The 20,949-nt window shown below is 46.7% G+C and overlaps 1 protein-coding gene across 5 annotated transcripts in view; it reads left to right on the top strand.

Annotated features, from left to right (window-relative positions):
- Window positions 1-20,949, top strand: part of ACAD9 (acyl-CoA dehydrogenase family member 9) — a 49,595-nt gene that overhangs the window by 22,061 nt on the left and 6,585 nt on the right. For all 5 annotated transcript variants that reach the window (XM_072784955.1, XM_072784954.1, XM_072784958.1 and 2 more), the window contains 8 exons: window positions 2,076-2,182; window positions 3,273-3,373; window positions 4,224-4,302; window positions 5,512-5,686; window positions 7,898-7,971; window positions 12,432-12,507; window positions 13,957-14,027; window positions 14,286-14,405. In XM_072784955.1, coding sequence (XP_072641056.1) covers window positions 2,076-2,182; window positions 3,273-3,373; window positions 4,224-4,302; window positions 5,512-5,686; window positions 7,898-7,971; window positions 12,432-12,507; window positions 13,957-14,027; window positions 14,286-14,405 — 803 coding nt within the window. The remainder of the gene's footprint in view (window positions 1-2,075; window positions 2,183-3,272; window positions 3,374-4,223; window positions 4,303-5,511; window positions 5,687-7,897; window positions 7,972-12,431; window positions 12,508-13,956; window positions 14,028-14,285; window positions 14,406-20,949) is intronic.

Raw genomic sequence — 20,949 nt, 5'->3', positions numbered from 1 at the left:
TAGAACAGAATGAAGGTGGGGGCAGAGCCAGAGAGCCATGGTGGGTCTGTCATCAGCTTAAAACAAAAAACAAGTGCTTGGAGCAAACAGAAGTGACCCAAGAAAGCCTCTAGGACACAGCCAGGTTAGCAATAATATATATTTCCCCTTCGGAAGCATTTTTAAATTACCTCTTCATTGGTGAAAAATACTTAATTTTTCCTGCAAACACTTTGTGTCAGTTTGGGCTACATCTTTCTCCATCTGCATGTGTTTTGTCCCAATGTGTGGGTGGTGTGTGTTTGTTGGCATGAGATGATACAACTCTGCACCCCTTATTCTTGTTTTCTGTCCTACTATCTTCTGTGAAAGTGTTCTTTCTTTCCTGAGATAAGTTTGGGGCTTTTTCACCTTCCTTTTCTTTTCCTTTATCTTTTCTTGAGAAAAGAGGACAACAGCAACCTTTTGTTTGTGCCCCAAAATTTGGGGGGAAATGTTCCCAGTCTGGAGCATTCTAAAGGTCCCGGAAACCACCATCCTGGGAAATGGAGGCCCTTTTGGCAACCAAGCCTGGATTTTCTCCCCAGGTTCCCTGCGTGCGGCTCAGTGTGTAGTTCCCCTCAGCTCCTCCCAAGCTTGCAGTCTCCACCTGCTTGTCATCTGTCCTCATGTGATTGCTATTCCTCCATGATTCTGGTGATACTTCCATTAGTGGAGAAGCATCAGAAAGTTTTTGGTTTCTTTTTTTTAAACAGTACTGCCTCCCTCAGGATACAAAATAAGTAAGAACAAAAGTGTTTCGTTTTACACTTTCGTGTAAAGGCAGGGGTGGGACAGGGGGAGAAATGGGACGCTAAACCCAGGGGACTACACATCAAGCAAGGCCATCCTTCCCTTTATGTGTGAGTGGAACCCCCTGCAGTTGGGCTGTGCAGTGGCTCCAGGGACCCCACTTGAATTTATGGCGCAGTTCTGCTGCTTGTTGGCCATATGACCCTAGACCCTACTTTATCATTTTTAAGATGTGCAGAGTCCACTCAGCTGCCTCTAGAAGTTGAAGATTAAATGCAAAATATGGGGCACCCCGGTGGCTCAGCAGTTTAGTGCTGCCTTTGGCCAGGGTGTGATCCTGGAGACCTGGGATCGAGTCCGTTGGGCTCCCTGCACAGGGCCTGCTTCTTCCTCTGCCTCTCTCTCTCTCTCTCTCTCTCTCTCTGTCTCTCATGAATAAATAAAATCTTTAAGAAAAAAAAATTTTTAATGCCAAATACATAAGCCCTGTGTTTTTTTTAATCTTTGTTGTCTTCCTAGAAAAGTGATTTCATTTTTTCTTCTTTTTTTTTTTTTAAGATTTTATTTACTTAAGAGAGACAAAGAGCAGTGTGGAGGGGCAGAGGGAGAGAGGAAGAGAGAAGCAGACCCTGCACAGAGCAGGGAGCCTGATGTAGGACTCAATCCCCAAACCACCTGAGCTGAATCACACTTAACCGACTGAGCCACCCAGGCACCCCTAGAAGAGTGATTTCTCTCCAGGTTGATTTACCTCCCCAGAGAATGTTTGGCAATGTCTAGAGACCTTTATGGTTATCAAAACTAGGGGAGAGGGAACTACTGGCATATCGTGGGTAGAGGCCAAGGATGCTGCCAAATGTCCTACAGTGCATTGGACAGTTCCTCACAGCAAAGAATAATCCATCCCAAAATGTCAGTAGTGCTGAGTCCAAGAAAACCTGTCCTAGAGCCCACTGGATACCAGGAATGGTATGCCAGACAGCTGTCAGGTTTATAAAGATTTATATCCATGACAGAAGATATTCACAACATTTTAAATGATTTAATATGTGTGAAGGTACTCTTTTTGTATTAAATATTATATTTTTATGATAACATGCTTATATGCCTAGAAAAAAATCTAAAAGGGTATGCACAATGCTCTGATAAATTTACAGATAATTTTTGTTTTCTTTATACTTTTCTGTACTATGGTTTCTTAAAATGGTGATGTGGTGTTAACTTTATAACAGTCAAGCCCTTCGCCTTTAATTGGAGGAACTTGGGTCTGGACCATAAGTAAAGCTGATCTGTTTCTTCCCTAGGTGGCCTGGGCCTCTCCAACACCATGTATGCACGTCTAGGAGAGATCATTGGCCTGGATGGGTCGATTGCTGTGACCCTGGCGGCGCATCAGGCTATTGGCCTCAAGGTCAAGTGTCTAGGGTTTCCATCTGATGCTTTCTGAAGGTCTGGAGTCATGTGGTGGTATGGGGGCAGGAGGCTTGCTCACTTTTACCAGAACGTGAATTGGGCTTGCTGTCTCAGGGTCTTAGAGGGGGGCCCCGCAGCACTCCCCTATGCACCTCCTCTCCCCAGCCACACCTGGAGATACATGGCCCCCACACAAGCAGTATCGCTTTGATCACACTGTCCCTTCCCTTGGAATCATCCTCCTGTCCCCATTGCCTTTTACCCATCTTTCAAGGTTCACATCAGATGCTACTGCCTCCAAGGAGCCTGTCTTCACCTTACCGCTGGAAGCAAGCCTCCCCTGCTGAGCTCTTGAGTCATGAGGGGCCTGAGTGTCCTTCCTGCTGTTTGTGTGCATGTCTTCCTTACCCTTGGGCTTGGAGCATTTTAGGGCAGGTCCATGGTCACACAGCTTTCAGTGACCATCTCATTACTCAAGGCTGGCTCTGCTCACGCTAGAAAGTGAACAGTATGCCTGTCTTCTTCCCCCTCCCCCCCCCCCCCACCACCCACCCATCCCCGAGCACTTGCTCCCCACAGTCATCCAGTGAAAGAGCAGACTTCTCCTCATGGCACTGACTGAGAAGGGGTGGGACAGTTCTGACACTGCCTGTGCACTTTTATCCTAGGTGTGGCTCTAGCATTCCTGTGTCTTCATGTATTGTCATCTAAACACCCCTCCCGTGGGTAGGATTATCCCATGTGGAGTTGATAGGATGGAGGCTCAGAGGAGGGACATCCTGGCCCCAGTTTACCCAGCCCGGAAGCGGAGGAACAGTGATGACAATCCTTGAGTCAGACCCAAAGCCATGCTGGTGCTCCAGGCCCAGGCCCCACTGGAGCGTGCACTTCGGGGTGGTTCCTTAGCAGCCTGACTCCTCAGACCTGTCAGCAGCTCTCCATTTCCCACTTGGGGCTGCTGGCTCTGCGCTTGGGGTATCCCTCTCCTGCATGAGATGTTTGCTCCAGGAGGGGTTGTGTTCTGTAAGCACCTTTCACACATTCTTTTCTCCCCACAGCTGATAGTGGCCTGTGTGTGTTTTGTTTAGGGGATCATCTTGGCAGGCAACAAGGAGCAGAAGGCCAAATACCTGCCCAGACTGGCATCGGGGGAGCACATCGCCGCCTTCTGTCTGACGGAGCCAACCAGGTCTGCCCCTTGGCAAGAGGTGCCACATGGCAGCCTCCAGGGCATCTTCCAGGGCGCCCTAGGATGAGGGTTGTGGGTTTTGGTGAATAGGTGGTCTTTTCTCTCTTCTCTCCTTGAATCTGCTAGAGAGTTGACTCAGCAACTTTTCTTATCAATTCTCTTTACCTTATTTCTCTGTCTCAGACTTGAAATGAGATATGAACCCAACAGCACCCATCAAATAATTGCTTTGTGGTCTGAGTACACCTTATATAGGATAATGCATTCAGGCTTCCAAGCAACTTTGCAGATGTATAGGGCTGGCAGTATTGTCCATGAGCAGGTTAGGAACTGAGGTTCAAGGAGGTCATATCATCAGCCCGAGGTCACACAGCCCGCTTAGGACTTAGGACTTTTGACAGATCCATTACTTGGACCGTGCTCCATCCTACTTCCCCTCACTTGGGAACCGAGGTTGCCCCACACTCCTCCTCGCAGGAGCTCAGATGAGCCCATTCTGCATGCACATTCCCAGGTTTCAGCCTAAGGCCAGGTTGTTTACACTGCCGCTCTTTCGTGTGATGAAGCAGGGACCCTCAGATCCAGCCTCCTGCTTGTCTTCATAAATAAGGTCTTACTAGAGCACACTATTTGTTCACAGGGTGTTTGGCCCCCTATCCACAGTGGCAGGGTTGAGCAGGCAGGCAGACATCCCATAGCCTGCAAAGCTGAATACATTTATTATCTGGCCCTTTATTTTTAAAAGTTTGCCAACCCCTGTGTTAAAGTACCAAACCCTCCATTTTTAGCCCCAGAACTGTTCTCCATCCCTGGCATCGCTCTCCTCAACTGCGTGTTTCTGTTCCCACAGTGGCAGTGATGCGGCCTCCATCAAGACCAGGGCCACGCTGAGTGAGGATAAGAAGCACTACATCCTCAATGGCTCCAAGGTAGTTGTCTGTGGCCTGCCGAGCATCTTAGCTATGGCCTGCACTGCGTATTGACCACTCCACACGCCTTGGGCCCTAAAGCACATGCACATCATCTCTTGTATGCTGTTGAGGCAGCTCTCAGATGGATGTTACTCTCTCTCTCTTTTTTTATAGATTTTATTTATTTATTTGAGAGAGTGCACAAGCTGTGGGGGAAGGACCGAGGGAGAAGTAGACTCCCCACTGAGTAGGGAGCCTGATGCAGGAGCTCGATCCCAGAATCCTGGGATCATGACCTGAGCCCAAGGCAGATTCTTCACCAACTGAGCTATCCAGGCACCCAGATGCTATTCTCTTTTTTTGGAAGAAGATACTGGCTCAGAGAAGTAAAGTGTCTTGTCTTGCAAGCATCCTATGTCTGCTCAGTGGCAGAACCAGGATTGGAAGCAAGTTGGAAGCAAGGCATTCTGGCTCCAGAGTCTACATGCTGATGCAGAATCAGCTACCTCCCTGAGCTACTGTTGTGTGTTCTTTTAATTTATTACACAAACTTTCAAATACATAGAAAAGGTTAGTGTAATGAACTTGCACGCAGCTGGCACCAGCTTCAGCAGTTAACTAGCTCCTAACCCACCTTGTTTCCTTGCTCAGCATCCCTGCATCACATCCCTGAGAGTTTCAACACATCTCTACAGGATAAGACTTAAAAAAACAAAGTCAAAATGCCATTAACACATTTAAAAATTTATCATTTCTTTGTGTAGTCAGCATTCCAGTTTCCCTGGTGTCTCATACCTTTGTATTTTCCAACAATTTGCTTGAATCAAGAGCCAAATAAGTTTCATACATCCCAGTTTGTTGAAAAATCCCTTTATCTCCCCCCCACCCCCCCACCCTTCCTGTCTCCTTATTCCTGCCTGCCTGCTTTGCTTTCTTGAGGACACGTGACTCCTTGATTCTAAGAGCGTGGACTGTCTCCGTACCATTGGTTTCACGTCTGTGCACACACACACACATTGTGCCTCTTGGGGAAATCCTTGATCTGGGGAGACTGGGTGAGCCCCTGTCTTCTGTCCACACAGGCTTGGCTTTTCCAGCACCAAGAGCTTTACGCTTCTGGCCTGAGGTTTGACAAGCAGCTGGGGTGTCTCTTGGGAAAGGGTGGAGCTGAGAGGTGGTGTATGACAGTCCAGTTTTCTCCAAACCCCTTTTTCTTTCTTTGCTCAGATCTGGATCACCAATGGAGGAATCGCCAATGTTTTTACTGTGTTTGCAAAGACACAGGTGGTGGATTCTGACGGCTCCGTAAAAGACAAAATCACAGCACTCATAGTAGAGAGAGACTTTGGTGGAGTCACTAATGGGAAACCCGAGGATAAATTAGGCATACGTGGCTCCAACAGTAAGTAGCGGGGGGAGGGGGCACCCGGGGGGGCACCCCTCAGCCCAATCCAAATTCAAGATAAAATGAGATGTAAATAGTTTTGGTTCCACATAAGCATGTCAGCAAAATCACATTAAGAATGCCATGGTGACTCCATGGCAGTGTGGAGGAGCTCATTGAAGCTAATTTACTCTATCAACACATGTTGCTTGTATCCCCCTCCATGCAGCAGGCATACTAATCTCCATGTGAGCTCATTGCAGCCTTGTGGAGCACTTTGTCCCATGGGGGAGGCAATAGTGGACACCAAGGAGGCAGAGGGTATCCGAGGTAAACACTTCACTGCAGGACACCGTATCTTTCCTACCTAGAACCTCCTGCCTTTTGCTCTCCCTCATACCCCCGCCCCCCCCCCCCCCCCCCCAGGCCCACCTGCAGCTCCTGGACAGCACTTGGTCCCCTTGAGGCTGGTGTCCTGTAAGTGGCTCTTGTCCTGACCAGCACTGTCACAGAGTCCTCACAAGACTCTGCCTCTTGGGGCTCCTAGTTCAGATCGTGGAGTATCTGTGCTGCAGGGGACTGTCTGCTGCCCTTGGTGCCTCCAGACCCGCTTCTGTTTGCCATCCCGTCTTGAGATCCTGGGTTCTGTATGGCAATATTTGCTACCTCGGCCTGGTTCGATGGGGTCAGAGGACCCTGAGCACTGACTTGGCTCCAAGAAACTCCGTGACTTCAGACAAGCTAGTTTACTTTCCTGTGCTTCCTTTTCCTCACCTATTGCAAAGAGGTGATAACGCACATAGCGATGTGACCTGGGAAAGGAGTGTTTGGATGCCTGTACAGTGCTTTCATGCACATGGAAGCAGGTTGTACCACCAGACTGTTCTGCTTATTCATACGTAGAACATTCCAGCAGAGGAAAGAGTGTTCTCAAAGGCCCAAGATAAAGAGCCTGGTGTGCTGGTGAGAAGATGGTCAGTGTGACCCAGGTGAGGGGGAGAGCAGGGTGGTAGCCCTGCACCACTGCCAGGGCAGTGTCCATAGTGAAGTCAGGGTAGGTGCTGCCCCTGGGATGCAGCAGCCCCACAAAGAGTGGATCGAGTGGCCCAGGTGAGGTCAATGAGGAGGGTCCTCCCCACACAAAGTAGCCTGTGAAAGAATGAGAGCCACTAGGACAAGGGCCTGGCCCTGTAGCCCATGTGTCATAAAAAAGGAGCCAGCAGCCACCGAAATGATTTCATTATATTTCACAACCAAGCTATTGGAATAGAATAGTCAGCAGACCTGGTTGCTCACACCTAGCTTGCTTGCTGTTTGGCTCCTTTTGAGCCATGACCTTTGTCCTGAGTCTCCCTTTACTCCAGTGTTAAGTTGCCAGGAGTTGCAGTCTTGATGTGACAGCATGTGAAGACATGTTGCTACAGAAAACATGGTGCAAAAGTCCCCATTGCCTCCTGCCTCTGTCCTTGCCACTGGCACCTTTCCCCTCTCTGCCTGCCTCTGCACACTAAGCGCTTCCTTACTTCAAGGTCTGCCACTGTCACCCTGTCTGAGGATCCACCCCAGCGCTTATCTGAGAGGGTGAGCCTTTGTCACCCTCAGTCTGCAGGTGCTGGGTGGCCTGCTCCGGGCTGTGGTTGGATCCCGATCTGCTGCATTTGTGTACCGTGCTAGGGCTTGTTCTCATAGCAAATCACAGGAGCGTCTGGGGGCCTGAGCCAGACCACCCAGCACTGGGAAGGCCACGGCTCGTGTCAGGTGGGTTCTGTGTCCCTGGTGACAGCTGGAGGGACAAGGCAGGGAAAGGCAGTTTGCTTCCACAGAGGCATAGTGCAGGGTGTGACTACATCTGAGTTAAGTGGGATCCATCCTCCTGTTGAGTCCAGGGACCTCAGAAAGTCTGTGCCATCCACTTTCATGGTTCTTCCTCTGGCTTGTGCTCCTCCTTCAAACTTCTGCTGAGTGTCCTCTTAGAAAAGCCTGATGGAAGCCCTTAACAAAAATACTATTTACTCTCTCTCTGACCTCTGTCCCCACTCTATTTCTATTTGTAGTATTAGAACATCCATCATGTCCCTAGCAAAATATGAGCTCCATGTGGACAGGACCTTTGTCTTTCAGTAGCTGGAGAATGAGTTGAATGAATGAATGAATTACATTTCATGCCTATTGATCAAGTGCAAGTAGTCTGTACTCATTACATAAGGCTTTCAATTTCATCTTTTTCAGCTTGCGAGGTCCATTTTGAAAACACCAAGGTGCCCATCGAAAATGTCCTTGGAGAAGTCGGAGGCGGGTTTAAGGTGCGTTTTGAAAGCAGCCCCTGTGAGGACAGCGTGTGGATTCATGGTACAGCTTGTGGGCCCCAACTTCCTGTCCCATCCCTGCCTGTAGCTGACCAGTGCGTGCTTGCCAGATGACTGTGCAGAGTTCTTCGATGGGAAATTAACAGAATGGAAAAGTTGGCTCCCAGAAGAGGGAGTGTGTCATCTGTGAGGCTTCCTTTGCCTTGAGCAGGGAAAGGATTCCTCTTCCCGATGAGTGAAAGAAAGCAGACCAGTGGGCACTGAAGCAGCTCAGGTTCTCTGAATGCACAACCCTGGGTCCTGAAGCCCTTCCCTAATTTTTTTCTTGGAGTTAGATTATTATTTTGTTTAATTGACCTATAACTCCCATCACATAAATACACAATTTTTAAATGTACTCAGCATTATTTAGTTTATTCACTATGTTGTACAACTATCACTGTGGCCTAATTCTGGAACATTTTCATCCCCCGAAAGAAATCTTCTCATTTCCCAGTCTTTGGCAATTGCTACTTTACTTTGTTTCTGTGGATTTGCCTATTTTGAACATTTCATGTAAATGGAATCTATATGCAATCTTCTGTGTCTGGCTTCTTTCTCTTAGCATAATGTTTTCAAGGTTAATCCACGTTGTAGCACTTGCCATTCCTTTCTGTAGCTGAATAATATTCCATTGTAGGGACACACCATATTTGTCTGTTCATGAGCTCATGGACGTTTGGACTGTTGACACATGGGGACTATTATCAGTAATGCTACTGTGAATATTCATATACAAGTCCTTGTGTGAACTGTATGTTTTCAGGTCTTTTGGGTATATACAGCTAGAAGCAGCATTGCTGGATCATATGGTAACTGTATGTTTAATTTTTTGAGGAACTGCCGGACTGTTTCCCACAGTGGCTGCACCATGTTTCATTGCCCATGGCGGAGTAGAAGGAAGGGTCCAATTCCTCCACGTCCTCTCACCAGTGCTTGTTATTGTGCATTTTTAAAATTATAGCCATCCCAGGGAGTGTGAAGTGGTATCTCATTATGGTTTGGCTTACATTTACCTAGTGACTGACCAGGTTGAGCATCTTTCCATGTGCCTACTGGCCATTTATACATCTTCTTTGGAGAAATGTATTTTGAAATCCTTTGGCCTATTTTTTTTATAAAGCCTTTTTTTTTTTTTTTTTGTAATCTCTACACCTCTCGTGTGGCTCCAACTCATGACTGAGATCAAGAGTGGCAACACTCCCCCTGACTGAGCCAGCTGGGTACCCCCTCCTTTGCCCATTTTTAAACTGGCTATTTGTCATTTTTTTTCCTTCTTTTTTTTAAAGATTTTTTTTTTTTTAGAGGCACCTGGGTGGCTCAGTTGGTTGGGTGTCTGCCTTCAGCTCAGATCATTAGCTCTGGGTCCTGGGATTGAGCCCCTTGTCATCATTGGTCGTCATTGTTTCATCGAGCTCCCTGCTTAGGAGTCTGCTTCTCCGTCTCCCTCTGCCTGCCTCTCCCCCTGCTCGTGGACTCACTTTCTCTCTCTCTCTCTCTCTCTCTCTCTCTCTTTCAAATAAATAAAATCTTTTTAAAGATTTTTTTTTTTTTTTTTAAAGAGAATTCAAGCGAGGGTAACTGACAGGGAGTGGCAGATGTTGGATCCCTGCTGAGCAGGGAGCCTAACACAGGACCTGATCCTAGGACCTTGGCATCATGATCTGAGCTGAAGGCAGATGCCCAACTGACTGAGCCAGCCAGGCGCCCCTGATTATTTTTCTTTGTTGTTGCCTTACCTTAATTTATCAGGTGACCTGGGCAAGTTATCCTCACTCTGGGGAGCCCCATCCACCTTGGCTGTGAAGCAGGAATCACAGCAGGTACCTTTCTCCCTTCCTGGTATGAGAATCTGATCATGCATTTAGCCAAAACTGACTTGAGGCTGCTTGGTGAGTGTTGACCAAAGGGCTTGAGAGGTGAAAGGACAAAAAGGGAGCAGTGTGTGCATAGTGGTATGTTTGTTATTTGCTTAACCCAGATATTATATGCAGATGAGAGAATATAGGTGGAAAAAATGAAATTACCTGAAGCTTAGCACCAGCAGAGTTGCTATTCATCATTCAATTTAGATGCTTATCTTTCTAGACCTTTTTATTTACTTAAAGTAGACTCCATGCTGGGCTCCAAGCCCAGCATGCAGCTTGAACTTATGACCCTGAGATCAAGACCTGAGCTGAGATCAGGAGTCAAACACTTAGCCAACTGAGCCACACAGGTGCCCCTCTCTAGACCTTTTTAAAGAGTATACATCTCTAAACATTTGGTAATACCATTTGTGTAATATAGCCTGAGTTTTTGTTTTTGTTTTTGTTTTTCATATACCAAGCGATCCTAACACTCTTCATGCCAGTAAATGTATACTGCTGATATTTAATGCTGCGGGGTATTTCTTTGTGTGATGATGGCACATTTACTGTTCCTAGGATTGGGCATTTAACACTTTTCTCTTTCTACTCAGAACCTTATTGTGTGGTATATCTCCTTGTTTGCATCTGTGTACACTTGTGTGATTATTTCCACAGTTTCAACACCCAGCAGTAGGCTTTCCAGGTCTGAGGGCAGTTTTAGTTGTTGGCCCACTGCCAGGTCACTTATGGGGAGTTGGGCTGGCTACTTTGTGGGAATGCCCCTTGCCCTAGTCTTTTCCACATGAATTAAAACATTTTCCCACTGTGTTAGATGAAAAAAAAATTGTTTTAAAGATTTTATTTATTCATGAGACACCGAGAGAGGCAGAGACATAGGCAGAGGGAACTTGATGTGGGACTCGATCCCGGATCCTGGGATCACGCCCTGAGCTGAAGGCAGACCTCAACTGCTGAGCCACCCAGGCGTCCCTGGAAATCTATTTTCTTTCGCCTATTAAAACTATTGTTTTTGGGTCCCCCACAGGGAGTCTGCTTCTCCCTCTACCTATGTCTCTGCCTCTCTGTCTCATGAATAAATAAATAAAATCTTAAAAAAAAAATAGATTTCCAGAGTCCTTTCTTTGTCATTAGTAGGATCACTTGTCATTTGGCCTAAATGCTAAACCATGAGTGATTCTGGAGACTGCAAAATGATCAAAGGCCAGGTGAAAATCACCTGGCTGAAGTGAGAAAAAAGGAAGAGCCAGCAGTCAGGTCTTTCAGATAGACCTTCGAGGCAGGGAAGCAGTTGGTGTCAGGCAGGGGCTGTTGGGAACATGGATAGTGTCTGGCTTCTGGCAAGCTGCAGTGTAGAATGTAGTTGTACAAATGACAGGAGACATCAGCAGGAAAGCTAAAAGTGTGCAGGTGCCATCCAGGCAGGAGGGGAGGCCCCAGGGTTGAGTAGGAGGATTGATAATTGAGCTCAGGAGCCCTTCCTGAGAAAGGGTGAAATCTATTACATCTTTGATGTCTAGGGAATAAGACCTAGTCCCTAATCTTTTTTTTTTTTTTTTTTTTTTTTTTAATGAGGGTAAGAATAAATTCTGAAGGGGCCATGAAATGGACTTTGCTCATAAAGCATGAGCCAGCTTTTGCATGCCCGTGTGGGCAGAGGGAATGAGGTAGGAGAATTCACTTCCTCCTCATAGTCCCAGCAGGTCCGGAGACCAGTGCCCACACACCGCCTGAGGCACAGGAAATCTGAGGTCAGAGGCATGGCCCCAGGAGGAGGCAGGGCAGGATCTGGGTGTCACACCGTGGTAGGACGTAACCTCACCCTCTCCCCCTTGTTTCCACATTCCCCAGCCCCTAGGACTGAGCAGGTACAGGCAGTACCCCCCCACCCTGTCATTGGAACCGTTGTTTCCTACCTCACAGTGTCTGCTTTGAGATTCTCCCATTCAGAATAGCAAGTGATCATAAATTCAGAATCCATTACATGATTTATTCAACCAAGTCACAAATACGCATGGAGTGAATAACAGTAATATGTTTGAAGTTGAGCTTTTAGGAAAAACAGTGATGTTCACAGACTCCTTTCTGCCCTCAGCCCCAGCTGGTCCTTGAAGTCTCCGATTTGGGCACCACAGGCGTGGTAGGGGCTTGACGGGTCACTGCTGTCCTTCAGGAGGCTCATGCTGGTGGGAAAGTCCAGGTAGTTTGCAGGGTGTACCCACCAGGTCTTAGTTTCTGCTCTCCTCTGAGGACTAAGAGGTGGCCTGTTCTGTGATAACATCGTCCCATTCCTTTATCGGGGTGACTCCAAGAATGTTTGTGACTGAGTTATTACCTCCTTGTGTGTTGGGACTATACTGTCCTCCAGCCTGGTGGGGATTCACAGGACGATTAACTTTCCCAGGTGCTGGCACAGATTTCTCTAGAGACTTGCCTTTTGTCCTCAAGAAACCTGGTAAAAGTAGACAAGCAGCACTGTGGTCTGTCACCTGTGGTCCTCCCGGACACTAAGAGTGCAGTCCCGGTGAGCCGCACCCTCTCTCTCTCCAGGTGGCCATGAACATCCTCAACAGTGGGCGGTTCAGCATGGGCAGCCTTGTGGCCGGGATGCTCAAGAAATTGATAGGTAAGTCGGGGACAGGAGCCATTTGTGGCACAGGCTTGGCCTGCGGCCCCCTCCATCCTGGAGGCCCTGCCGTGTCCTCCTAGCAGGCTAGTGCAGAGCCAGGCCTTTGGAAAAAGCCCAGCTGCAGTCTGAGATTCGGACTTCAGTTTAGACCAAAAAATGTGGTCAGTCTGCCCCCAAGTGGTTACTGTTCCTTTTTCATACTTCTATGTCTTACCTACTCACAAAGGATCCAGGGAGTGAGGAAGTAGACGGTCCATCAGAGTCAGGAGGGGTTGCTGCTCTGACAACTAAGGACAGAGCTACTTAAACATCCAGATGTGAGCAAGACACTGGTGCTTTCACAAGACCCCCAATTTGTAGGAGGCTCTGTGGGTGAGGAGTGGAACTCCTACTCACTCCGTCTCAGGATCTTCCCTTTTTTTTCTGTTAGCATACCTGAAAGTAAGAGTCTTTGGTCTGTGAATTTAGAACAGCCCTATGGGGTTTTTTTGGGCACAGATGTCATTATCATTTCAGCTAAGTGGAAGTGACTGCTGGGAAAGGCACAGGGCCCTGCCGGTGAGGGGTGAGGGCTACCTGGGGCTGATAGTGCTGATGAAGTTCCTCAGAGTTCAGGGCCAGGTGGGGACAGGAAAGCTTTGTTTAGGTTCTTACCTCCATTTAGATGAGGCTCAGAGAGGGTAAGCAATTAGCCCAAGGCCACTCATCTGCCTATAAGTCAATACTGTGAGACTCTAGACTCGGGGCTTGTCTCACTTTGCTGAGCTGCCCCCCAACACCCTGAAGCCCCCGGGCCTCTTGCTTCGCCATCACGGAAACTCTTCCATGCAAGAGGTTTGTGGAGGCTCTCATCACCTGTCCCCAAAGGATGTAGACCCTTGATGAGACTAACTGCAGGGGGAGGGGCTGGCGTTTGCTGCTGGCCACTGGGAGGCCGCCACGTTCTCTCGGGTGCCTCCAGCGCTGGGTGCCTGTTCACAGCTCTACACATGACCCTCCTCTGGTGATGGACAGCTGTGACAGGCGTGGGCCTGCACCTCATGTCGGATGTTTCTAGGGCCCTGGCTCCATGTTAGGTGCCTTTCTTCCTTCTGCATCTCTGGTAACCTTGGCAGCAGTGCTGTGAGGTTGGTAGTGTTGTTCAGGGTTGATAGTTGCTTGGCCCAGCCTACTACCTAGTAAGAGAAAGTGCCAGGTTCAGGCCTGACTCTAAATTCTGGGCTTCTGTTGCTGTCTACTGCCATAGGCACTGTTGAGCATGAGCAGGCTTTCCTCTGACCAGATAATGCTAGGAAGGGGCAGCGCTGTCTTGCAGTGTGTTTGGTCTCAGCAGACCTGTTTCTCATAGTTCTGTCCTGAGTGTTCACAGGCTAGTGATGATAGCCTTCGGAAATCATTTTAGGACAGCCGAAAATGGTTCTTTTTAATGACTCTGCTTTTCTTCAGAAATGACTGCTGCATATGCCTGCACCAGGAAACAGTTCAATAAGAACCTCAGTGAATTTGGACTTATTCAGGTACCAAAGGTTCTGGGTGCTGCATGTGTTTGTTTCACAGGTGGGCATTAAAAGTGTGTGGTCTGTACTTGTGACGCCCACACAGCGATTCAGAAGACGAGTATAAAGCTATATTTAGTGTGGCTCCCTGTTATGAGGGCTTGGTTCTCTCGGGCATGGAAGCTTTGGGCTCTTACCTTCTCTGCTGACTGGCAGAGGATCTGGGTCTTAGCACATGCAAATTGTTTCTTGGTTATGTTTTTTTTCTGAACACCCCAGGAAAAGTTTGCCCTGATGGCTCAGAAGACTTATGTAATGGAAAGTATGGCCTACCTCACTGCGGGGATGCTGGACCAACCAGGGTTTCCCGACTGCTCCATCGAGGCTGCCATGGTGAAGGTAATCCCTGCACAGCCTCAGAGACCTTAGCTGCGGCCTTTCAGCCCTGTGTCGCCTGCCACCTTCCTCTTCTCCTTAGCTTATAGGTCAACTTATCATTGATCCAGTATTTATGACGACCCCACCATGTGACAGACATGGCCCCAAGATGCAGCTGGAGAGGCCCACATGACATGGGAGAAACAACAAAGAGCAGTGCCCACTTGAGTACATTTATAGGACAGGTCAGTGGCTCCATAGGAGCCAAGTCGTCACCAGTCTATAGCAGATGGAGAAAATACAGGCCACATATTATAATTTCCCATCAGTATGAAAGCACCCAGGCTTTCTTGGGAAGGACTTCTGTTGTAGGTGTACAGCTTTCCACTTTTATTTATTTTTTTTTAATTTATTTTTTATTGGTGTTCAATTTACTAACATACAGAATAACCCCCAGTGCCCGTCACCCATTCACTCCCACCCCCCGCCCTTCTCCCCTTCCACCACCCCTAGTTCGTTTCCCAGAGTTAGCAGTCTTTACGTTGTCTCCCTTTCTGATATTTCCCACACATTTCTTCTCCCTTCCCTTATATTCCCTTTCACTATTATTTATATTCCCCAAATGAATGAGAACATATAATGTTTGTCCTTCTCCAACTGACTTCACCCAGCATAATACCCTCCAGTTCCATCCACGTTGAAGCAAATGGTGGGTATTTGTCATTTCTAATGGCTGAGTAATATTCCATTGTATACATAAACCACATCTTCTTTATCCATTCATCTTTCGTTGGACACCGAGGCTCCTTCCACAGTTTGGCTATCCTGGCCATTGCTGCTATAAACATCGGGGTGCAGGTGTCCCGGCGTTTCATTGCATTTGAATCTTTGGGGTAAATCCCCAACAGTGCAATTACTGGGTCGTAGGGCAGGTCTATTTTTAACTCTTTGAGGAACCTCCACACAGTTTTCCAGAGTGGCTGCACCAGTTCACATTCCCACCAACCGTGTAAGAGGGTTCCCTTTTCTCCGCATCCTCTCCAACATTTGTTGTTTCCTGCCTTGTTAATTTGCCCCATTCTCACTGGTGTGAGGTGGTATCTCATTGTGGTTTTGATTTGTATTTCCCTGATGGCAAGTGATGCAGAGCATTTTCTCATATGCATGTTGGCCATGTCTATGTCTTCCTCTGTGAGATTTCTCTTCATGTCTTTTGCCCATTTCATGATTGGATTGTTTGTTTCTTTGGTGTTGAGTTTAATAAGTTCTTTATAGATCTTGGAAACTAGCCCTTTCTCTGATATGTCATTTGCAAATATCTTCTCCCATTCTGTAGGTTGTCTTTTAGTTCTGTTGACTGTATCCTTTGCTGTGCAAAAGCTGCTTATCTTGATGAAGTCCCAGTAGTTCATTTTTGCTTTTGTTTCTTTTGCCTTCGTGGATGTATCTTGCAAGAAGTTACTGTGGCCGAGTTCAAAAAGGGTGTTGCCTGTGTTCTTCTCTAGGATTTTGATGGAATCTTGTCTCACATTTAGATCTTTCATCCATTTTGAGTTTAGCTTTGTGTATGGTGAAAGAGAGTGGTCTAGTTTCATTCTTCTGCATGTGGATGTCCAATTTTCCCAGCACCATTTATTGAAGAGACTTTCTTCCAATGGATAGTCTTTCCTCCTTTATCGAATATTAGTTGACCATAAAGTTCAGGGTCCACTTCTGGGTTCTCTATTCTGTTCCACTGATCTAGGTGTCTGTTTTTGTGCCAGTACCACACTGTCTTGATGACCACAGCTTTGTAGTACAACCTGAAATCTGACATTGTGATGCCCCCAGATATGGTTTTCTTTTTTAAAATTCCCCTGGCTATTCGGGGTCTTTTCTGATTCCACACAAATCTTAAAATAATTTGTTCTAACTCTCTGAAGAAAGTCCATGGTATTTTGATAGGGATTGCATTAAATGTGTATATTGCCCTGGGTAACATTGACATTTTCACAATATTAATTCTGCCAATCCATGAGCATGGAATATTTTTCCATCTCTTTGTGTCTTCCTCAATTTCTTTCAGAAGTGTTCTAGAGTTTTGAGGGTATAGATCTTTTACATCTTTGGTTAGGTTTATTCCTAGGTATCTTATGCTTTTGGGTGCAATTGTAAATGGGATTGACTCCTTAATTTCTCTTTCTTCAGTCTCATTGTTAGTGTATAGAAATGCCACTGATTTCTGGGCATTGATTTTGTATCCTGCCACGCTACCGAATTGCTGTATGAGTTCTAGCAATCTTGGGGTGGAGACTTTTGGGTTTTCTATGTAGAGTATCATGTCATCGGTGAAGAGGGAGAGTTTGACTTCTTCTTTGCCAATTTGAATGCCTTTAATGTCTTTTTGTTGTCTGATTGCTGAGGCTAGGACTTCCAGTACTATGTTGAATAGCAGTGGTGAGAGTGGACATCCCTGTCTTGTTCCTGATCTTAGGGGAAAGGCTCCCAGTGCTTCGCCATTGAGAATGATATTTGCTGTGGGCTTTTCATAGATGGCTTTTAAGATGTCGAGGAATGTTCCCTCTATCCCTACACTCTGAAGAGTTTTGATCAGAAATGGATGCTGTATTTTGTCAAATGCTTTCTCTGCATCTAATGAGAGGATCCTATGGTTCTTGGTTTTTCTCTTGCTGATATGATGAATCACATTGATTGTTTTACGGGTGTTGAACCAGCCTTGTGTCCCAGGGATAAATCCTACTTGGTCATGGTGAATAATTTTTTTAATGTACTGTTGGATTCTATTGGCTAGTATCTTGTTGAGAATTTTTGCATCCATGTTCATCAGGTATATTGGTCTGTAATTCTCCTTTTTGGTGGGGTCTTTGTCTGGTTTTGGAATTAAGGTGATGCTGGCCTCATAGAACGAATTTGGAAGTACTCCATCTCTTTCTATCTTTCCAAACAGCTTTAGGAGAATAGGTATGGTTTCTTCTTTAAACGTTTGATAAAATTCCCCTGGGAAGCCATCTGGCCCTGGACTCTTGTGTCTTGGGAGGTTTTTGATGACTGCTTCAATTTCCTCCCTGGTTATTGGCCTGTTAAGGTTTTCTATTTCTTCCTGTTCCAGTTTTGGTAGTTTGTGGCTTTCCAGGAATGCGTCCATTTCTTCTAGATTGCCTAATTTATTGGCGTATAGCTGTTCATAATATGTTTTTAAAATCGTTTGTATTTCCTTGGTGTTGGTAGTGATCTCTCCTTTCTCATTCATGATTTTATTAATTTGAGTCTTCTCTCTCTTCTTTTTAATAAGGCTGGCTAATGGTTTATCTATCTTATTAATTCTTTCAAAGAACCAACTCCTGGTTCTGTTGATCTGTTCCACAGTTCTTCTGGTCTCGATTTCATTGAGTTCTGCTCGAATCTTTATTAACTCCCTTCTTCTCTTGGGTGTAGGATCTATTTGCTGTTTTTTCTCTAGCTCCTTTATGTGTAAGGTTAGCTTTTGTATTTGAGTTCTTTCCAGTTTTTGAATGGATGCTTGTATTGCGATGTATTTCCCCCTTAGGACTGCTTTTGCTGCATCCCAAAGATTTTGAACGGTTGTATCTTCATTCTCATTAGTTTCCATGAATCTTTTTAATTCTTCCTTAATTTCCTGGTTGACCCTTTCATCTTTTAGCAGGATGGTCCTTAACCTCCACGTGTTTGAGGTCCTTCCAAACTTCTTGTTGTGATTTAGTTCTAATTTCAAGGCATTATGGTCTGAGAATATGCAGGGGACGATGCCAATCTTTTGGTATCGGTTCAGACCCAATTTGTGACCCAATATGTGGTCTATTCTGGAGAAAGTTCCATGTGCGCTTGAGAAGAATGTGTATTCAGTTGAGTTTGGACGTAAAGTTCTGTAGATATTTGTGAAATCCATCTGGTCCAGTGTATCATTTAAAGCTCTCGTTTCTTTGGAGATGTTGTGCTTAGAAGACCTATCGAGTATAGAAAGAGCTAGATTGAAGTCACCAACTATAAGTGTATTATTATCTAAGTATTTCTTCACTTTGGTTAATAATTGATTTATATATTTGGCAGCTCCCACATTCGGGGCATATATATTGAGGATTGTTAAGTCCTCTTGTTGAAAAGATCCTTTAAGTATGATATAGTGTCCCTCTTCATCTCTCACTACAGTCTTCGGGGTAAATTTTAGTTTATCTGATATAAGGATGGCTACCCCTGCTTTCTTTTGAGGACCATTCGAATGGTAAATGGTTCTCCAACCTTTTATTTTCAGGCTGTAGGTGTCCTTCTATCTAAAATGAGTCTCTTGTAGACAGCAAATAGATGGGTCCTGCTTTTTTATCCAGTCTGAAACCCTGCGCCTTTTGATGGGGTCATTAAGCCCGTTCACATTCAGAGTTACTATTGAGAGATATGAGTTTAGTGTCATCATGATATCTATTCAGTCCTTGTTTTTGTGGAATGTTCCACTGAACTTCTTCTTAAAGGGGAATTTTAAGAGTTCCCCTTAAAATTTCTTGCAGAGCTGTTTGGAGGTCACATATTCTTTCAGTTCCTGCCTGTCTTGGAAGCTCTTTATCTCTCCTTCCATTTTGAATGAGAGCCTTGCTGGATAAAGTATTCTTGGTTGCATGTTCTTCTCATTTAGGACCCTGAATATATCCTGCCAGCCCTTTCTGGCCTGCCAGGTCTCTGTGGAGAGGTCTGCTGTTACCCTATTACTCCTCCCCATAAAAGTCAGGGATTTCTTGTCTCTTGCTGCTTTAAGGATCTTCTCTTTATCTTTGGAATTTGCAAGCTTCACTATTAAATGTCGAGGTGTTGAACGGTTTTTATTGATTTTAGGGGGGGATCTCTCTATTTCCTGGATCTGAATGCCTGTTTCCCTTCCCAGATTAGGAAAGTTTTCAGCTAGAATTTGTTCAAATACATATTCTGGCCCTCTGGCCCTTTTGGCGCCCTCGGGAACACCAATTAAACGTAAGTTTTTCTTCCTCAGGCTGTCGTTTATTTCCCTTAATCTATCTTCATGGTCTTTTAATTGTTTGTCTCTTTTTTCCTCAGTTTCCCTCTTTGCTATCAACTTGTCTTCTATGTCACTCACTCGTTCTTCCACCTCGTTAACCCTGGTCGTTAGGACTTCTAGTTTGGATTGCATCTCATTCAATTGATTTTTAATTTCTGCCTGATGAGATCTAAATTCTGCAGTCATGAAGTCTCTTGAGTCCTTTATGCTTTTTTCTAGAGCCACCAGTAGCTGTATAATAGTGCTTCTGAATTGGCTTTCTGACAGTGAATTGTAATCCAGATTTTGTAACTCTGTGGGAGAGAGGACTGTTTCTGATTCTTTCTTTTGAGGTGAGGTTTTCCTTCTAGTCATTTTGCTCAGTGCAGAGTGGCCAAAAGCAAGTTTTATTGGGAAAAGGAGAAAAAGAGAGGACAGAAAGAAGGAAAGAAAAGAGAAAGAGAAAAAAAAGGAAGAAAAAAACGAAAAAAAAAGAAGAAAAAGAGAAAGAAAAAGAAAGAAAGGAGAAAAAAGGGGGGTGGGGGAAGGAAAGAAATCAAAAAGCAAAACAAAACAAAACAAAAAAAGAACCACGGGGGAGTATCTTCTGATTCTGTGTACTTTAAGTCCCTTGGCTTCTCCTGGAAGTTGTCTGTCTAGCTGGTCTTCTGGGGGAGGGGCCTGTTGTGCTGATTTTCAGGTGTTAGCAGTTGGGGGAGCTGCTGTGCCCCTGCCTGGTGCAGGGCTCAGTGGGGGGTTGTTTACCCCGTGAGGCCCCAGGAGCAACAGCCCTAGTGGCGGGGCCAGCTCTGCAGCCTTGGATTCAGCTCCGGCAAGAACTCCAGAGCTCTCCGTCTGCAGGGCCTGGAGGCTCCGGGGCGGGGCCGCTGCTCTGCTCAGCTCGGGCCAGGAGCGTCCTTGCGGTCCTGGGCCCTCCCGGCCTCTGCCTGTCCCGGGGGAGGCCGGATCCTGGGCTGTGTCCCGGCGCCCTGTGCTCCAGGGCCTGCGCTGTTGGATTCGCGCTCCCGGGCCGCACAGCCCCCTCTGCGGAGCTGCCGCCCGAGCCCCCCCAGCTGCTCCTGGAACCGCGCAGCCCCCTCCGCACGGAGCCTCTTCCTCTGCCCGAGCCCCTCCGAGCTGCTCCTGGGGCCGCGCAGCCCCCTCCGCGGAGCCGCCGCCCGAGCCCCTCCGCGCTGCTCCGGGTCCCGCCGGGTCCCACCATGCGCGCTGCAGCCCTTAGGGAGCTCGGCGCACTCTCCTGGGTGCGCAGTTGCTCTGTTACTGTCCCAGGGAAGCCGAGGGCATCCTCGCCCTTCTGGGTCCTGCTCCAACTCCCCGCGATACCCTTTCCGCCCGGGAAGGTCGGTGTAGCTCCTGCTTCTCCGGGACGGGGCTCTCCTGTCCTGGGGACACTCGCCCCGGTCTCAGCCCGGCTCCTCGCGGGGCCTCTCCCCCTTGGAGGCCTTTGTTTCTTTATTTCTTTTTTCCCGTCTTCCTACCTTGATAGAAGCGCAAACTCTTCTCACTCTAGCATTCCAGGTGTTCTCTCTTTAATTCTTAGGC

The sequence above is a fragment of the Canis lupus genome, chromosome 19 (assembly GCF_048164855.1).
Source record: "Canis lupus baileyi chromosome 19, mCanLup2.hap1, whole genome shotgun sequence".
In the NCBI taxonomy this organism is placed as follows: domain Eukaryota; kingdom Metazoa; phylum Chordata; class Mammalia; order Carnivora; family Canidae; genus Canis; species Canis lupus.
Note: the sequence above shows the minus strand (reverse complement) of the source record. Positions and strands in the feature narration are given on the sequence as shown.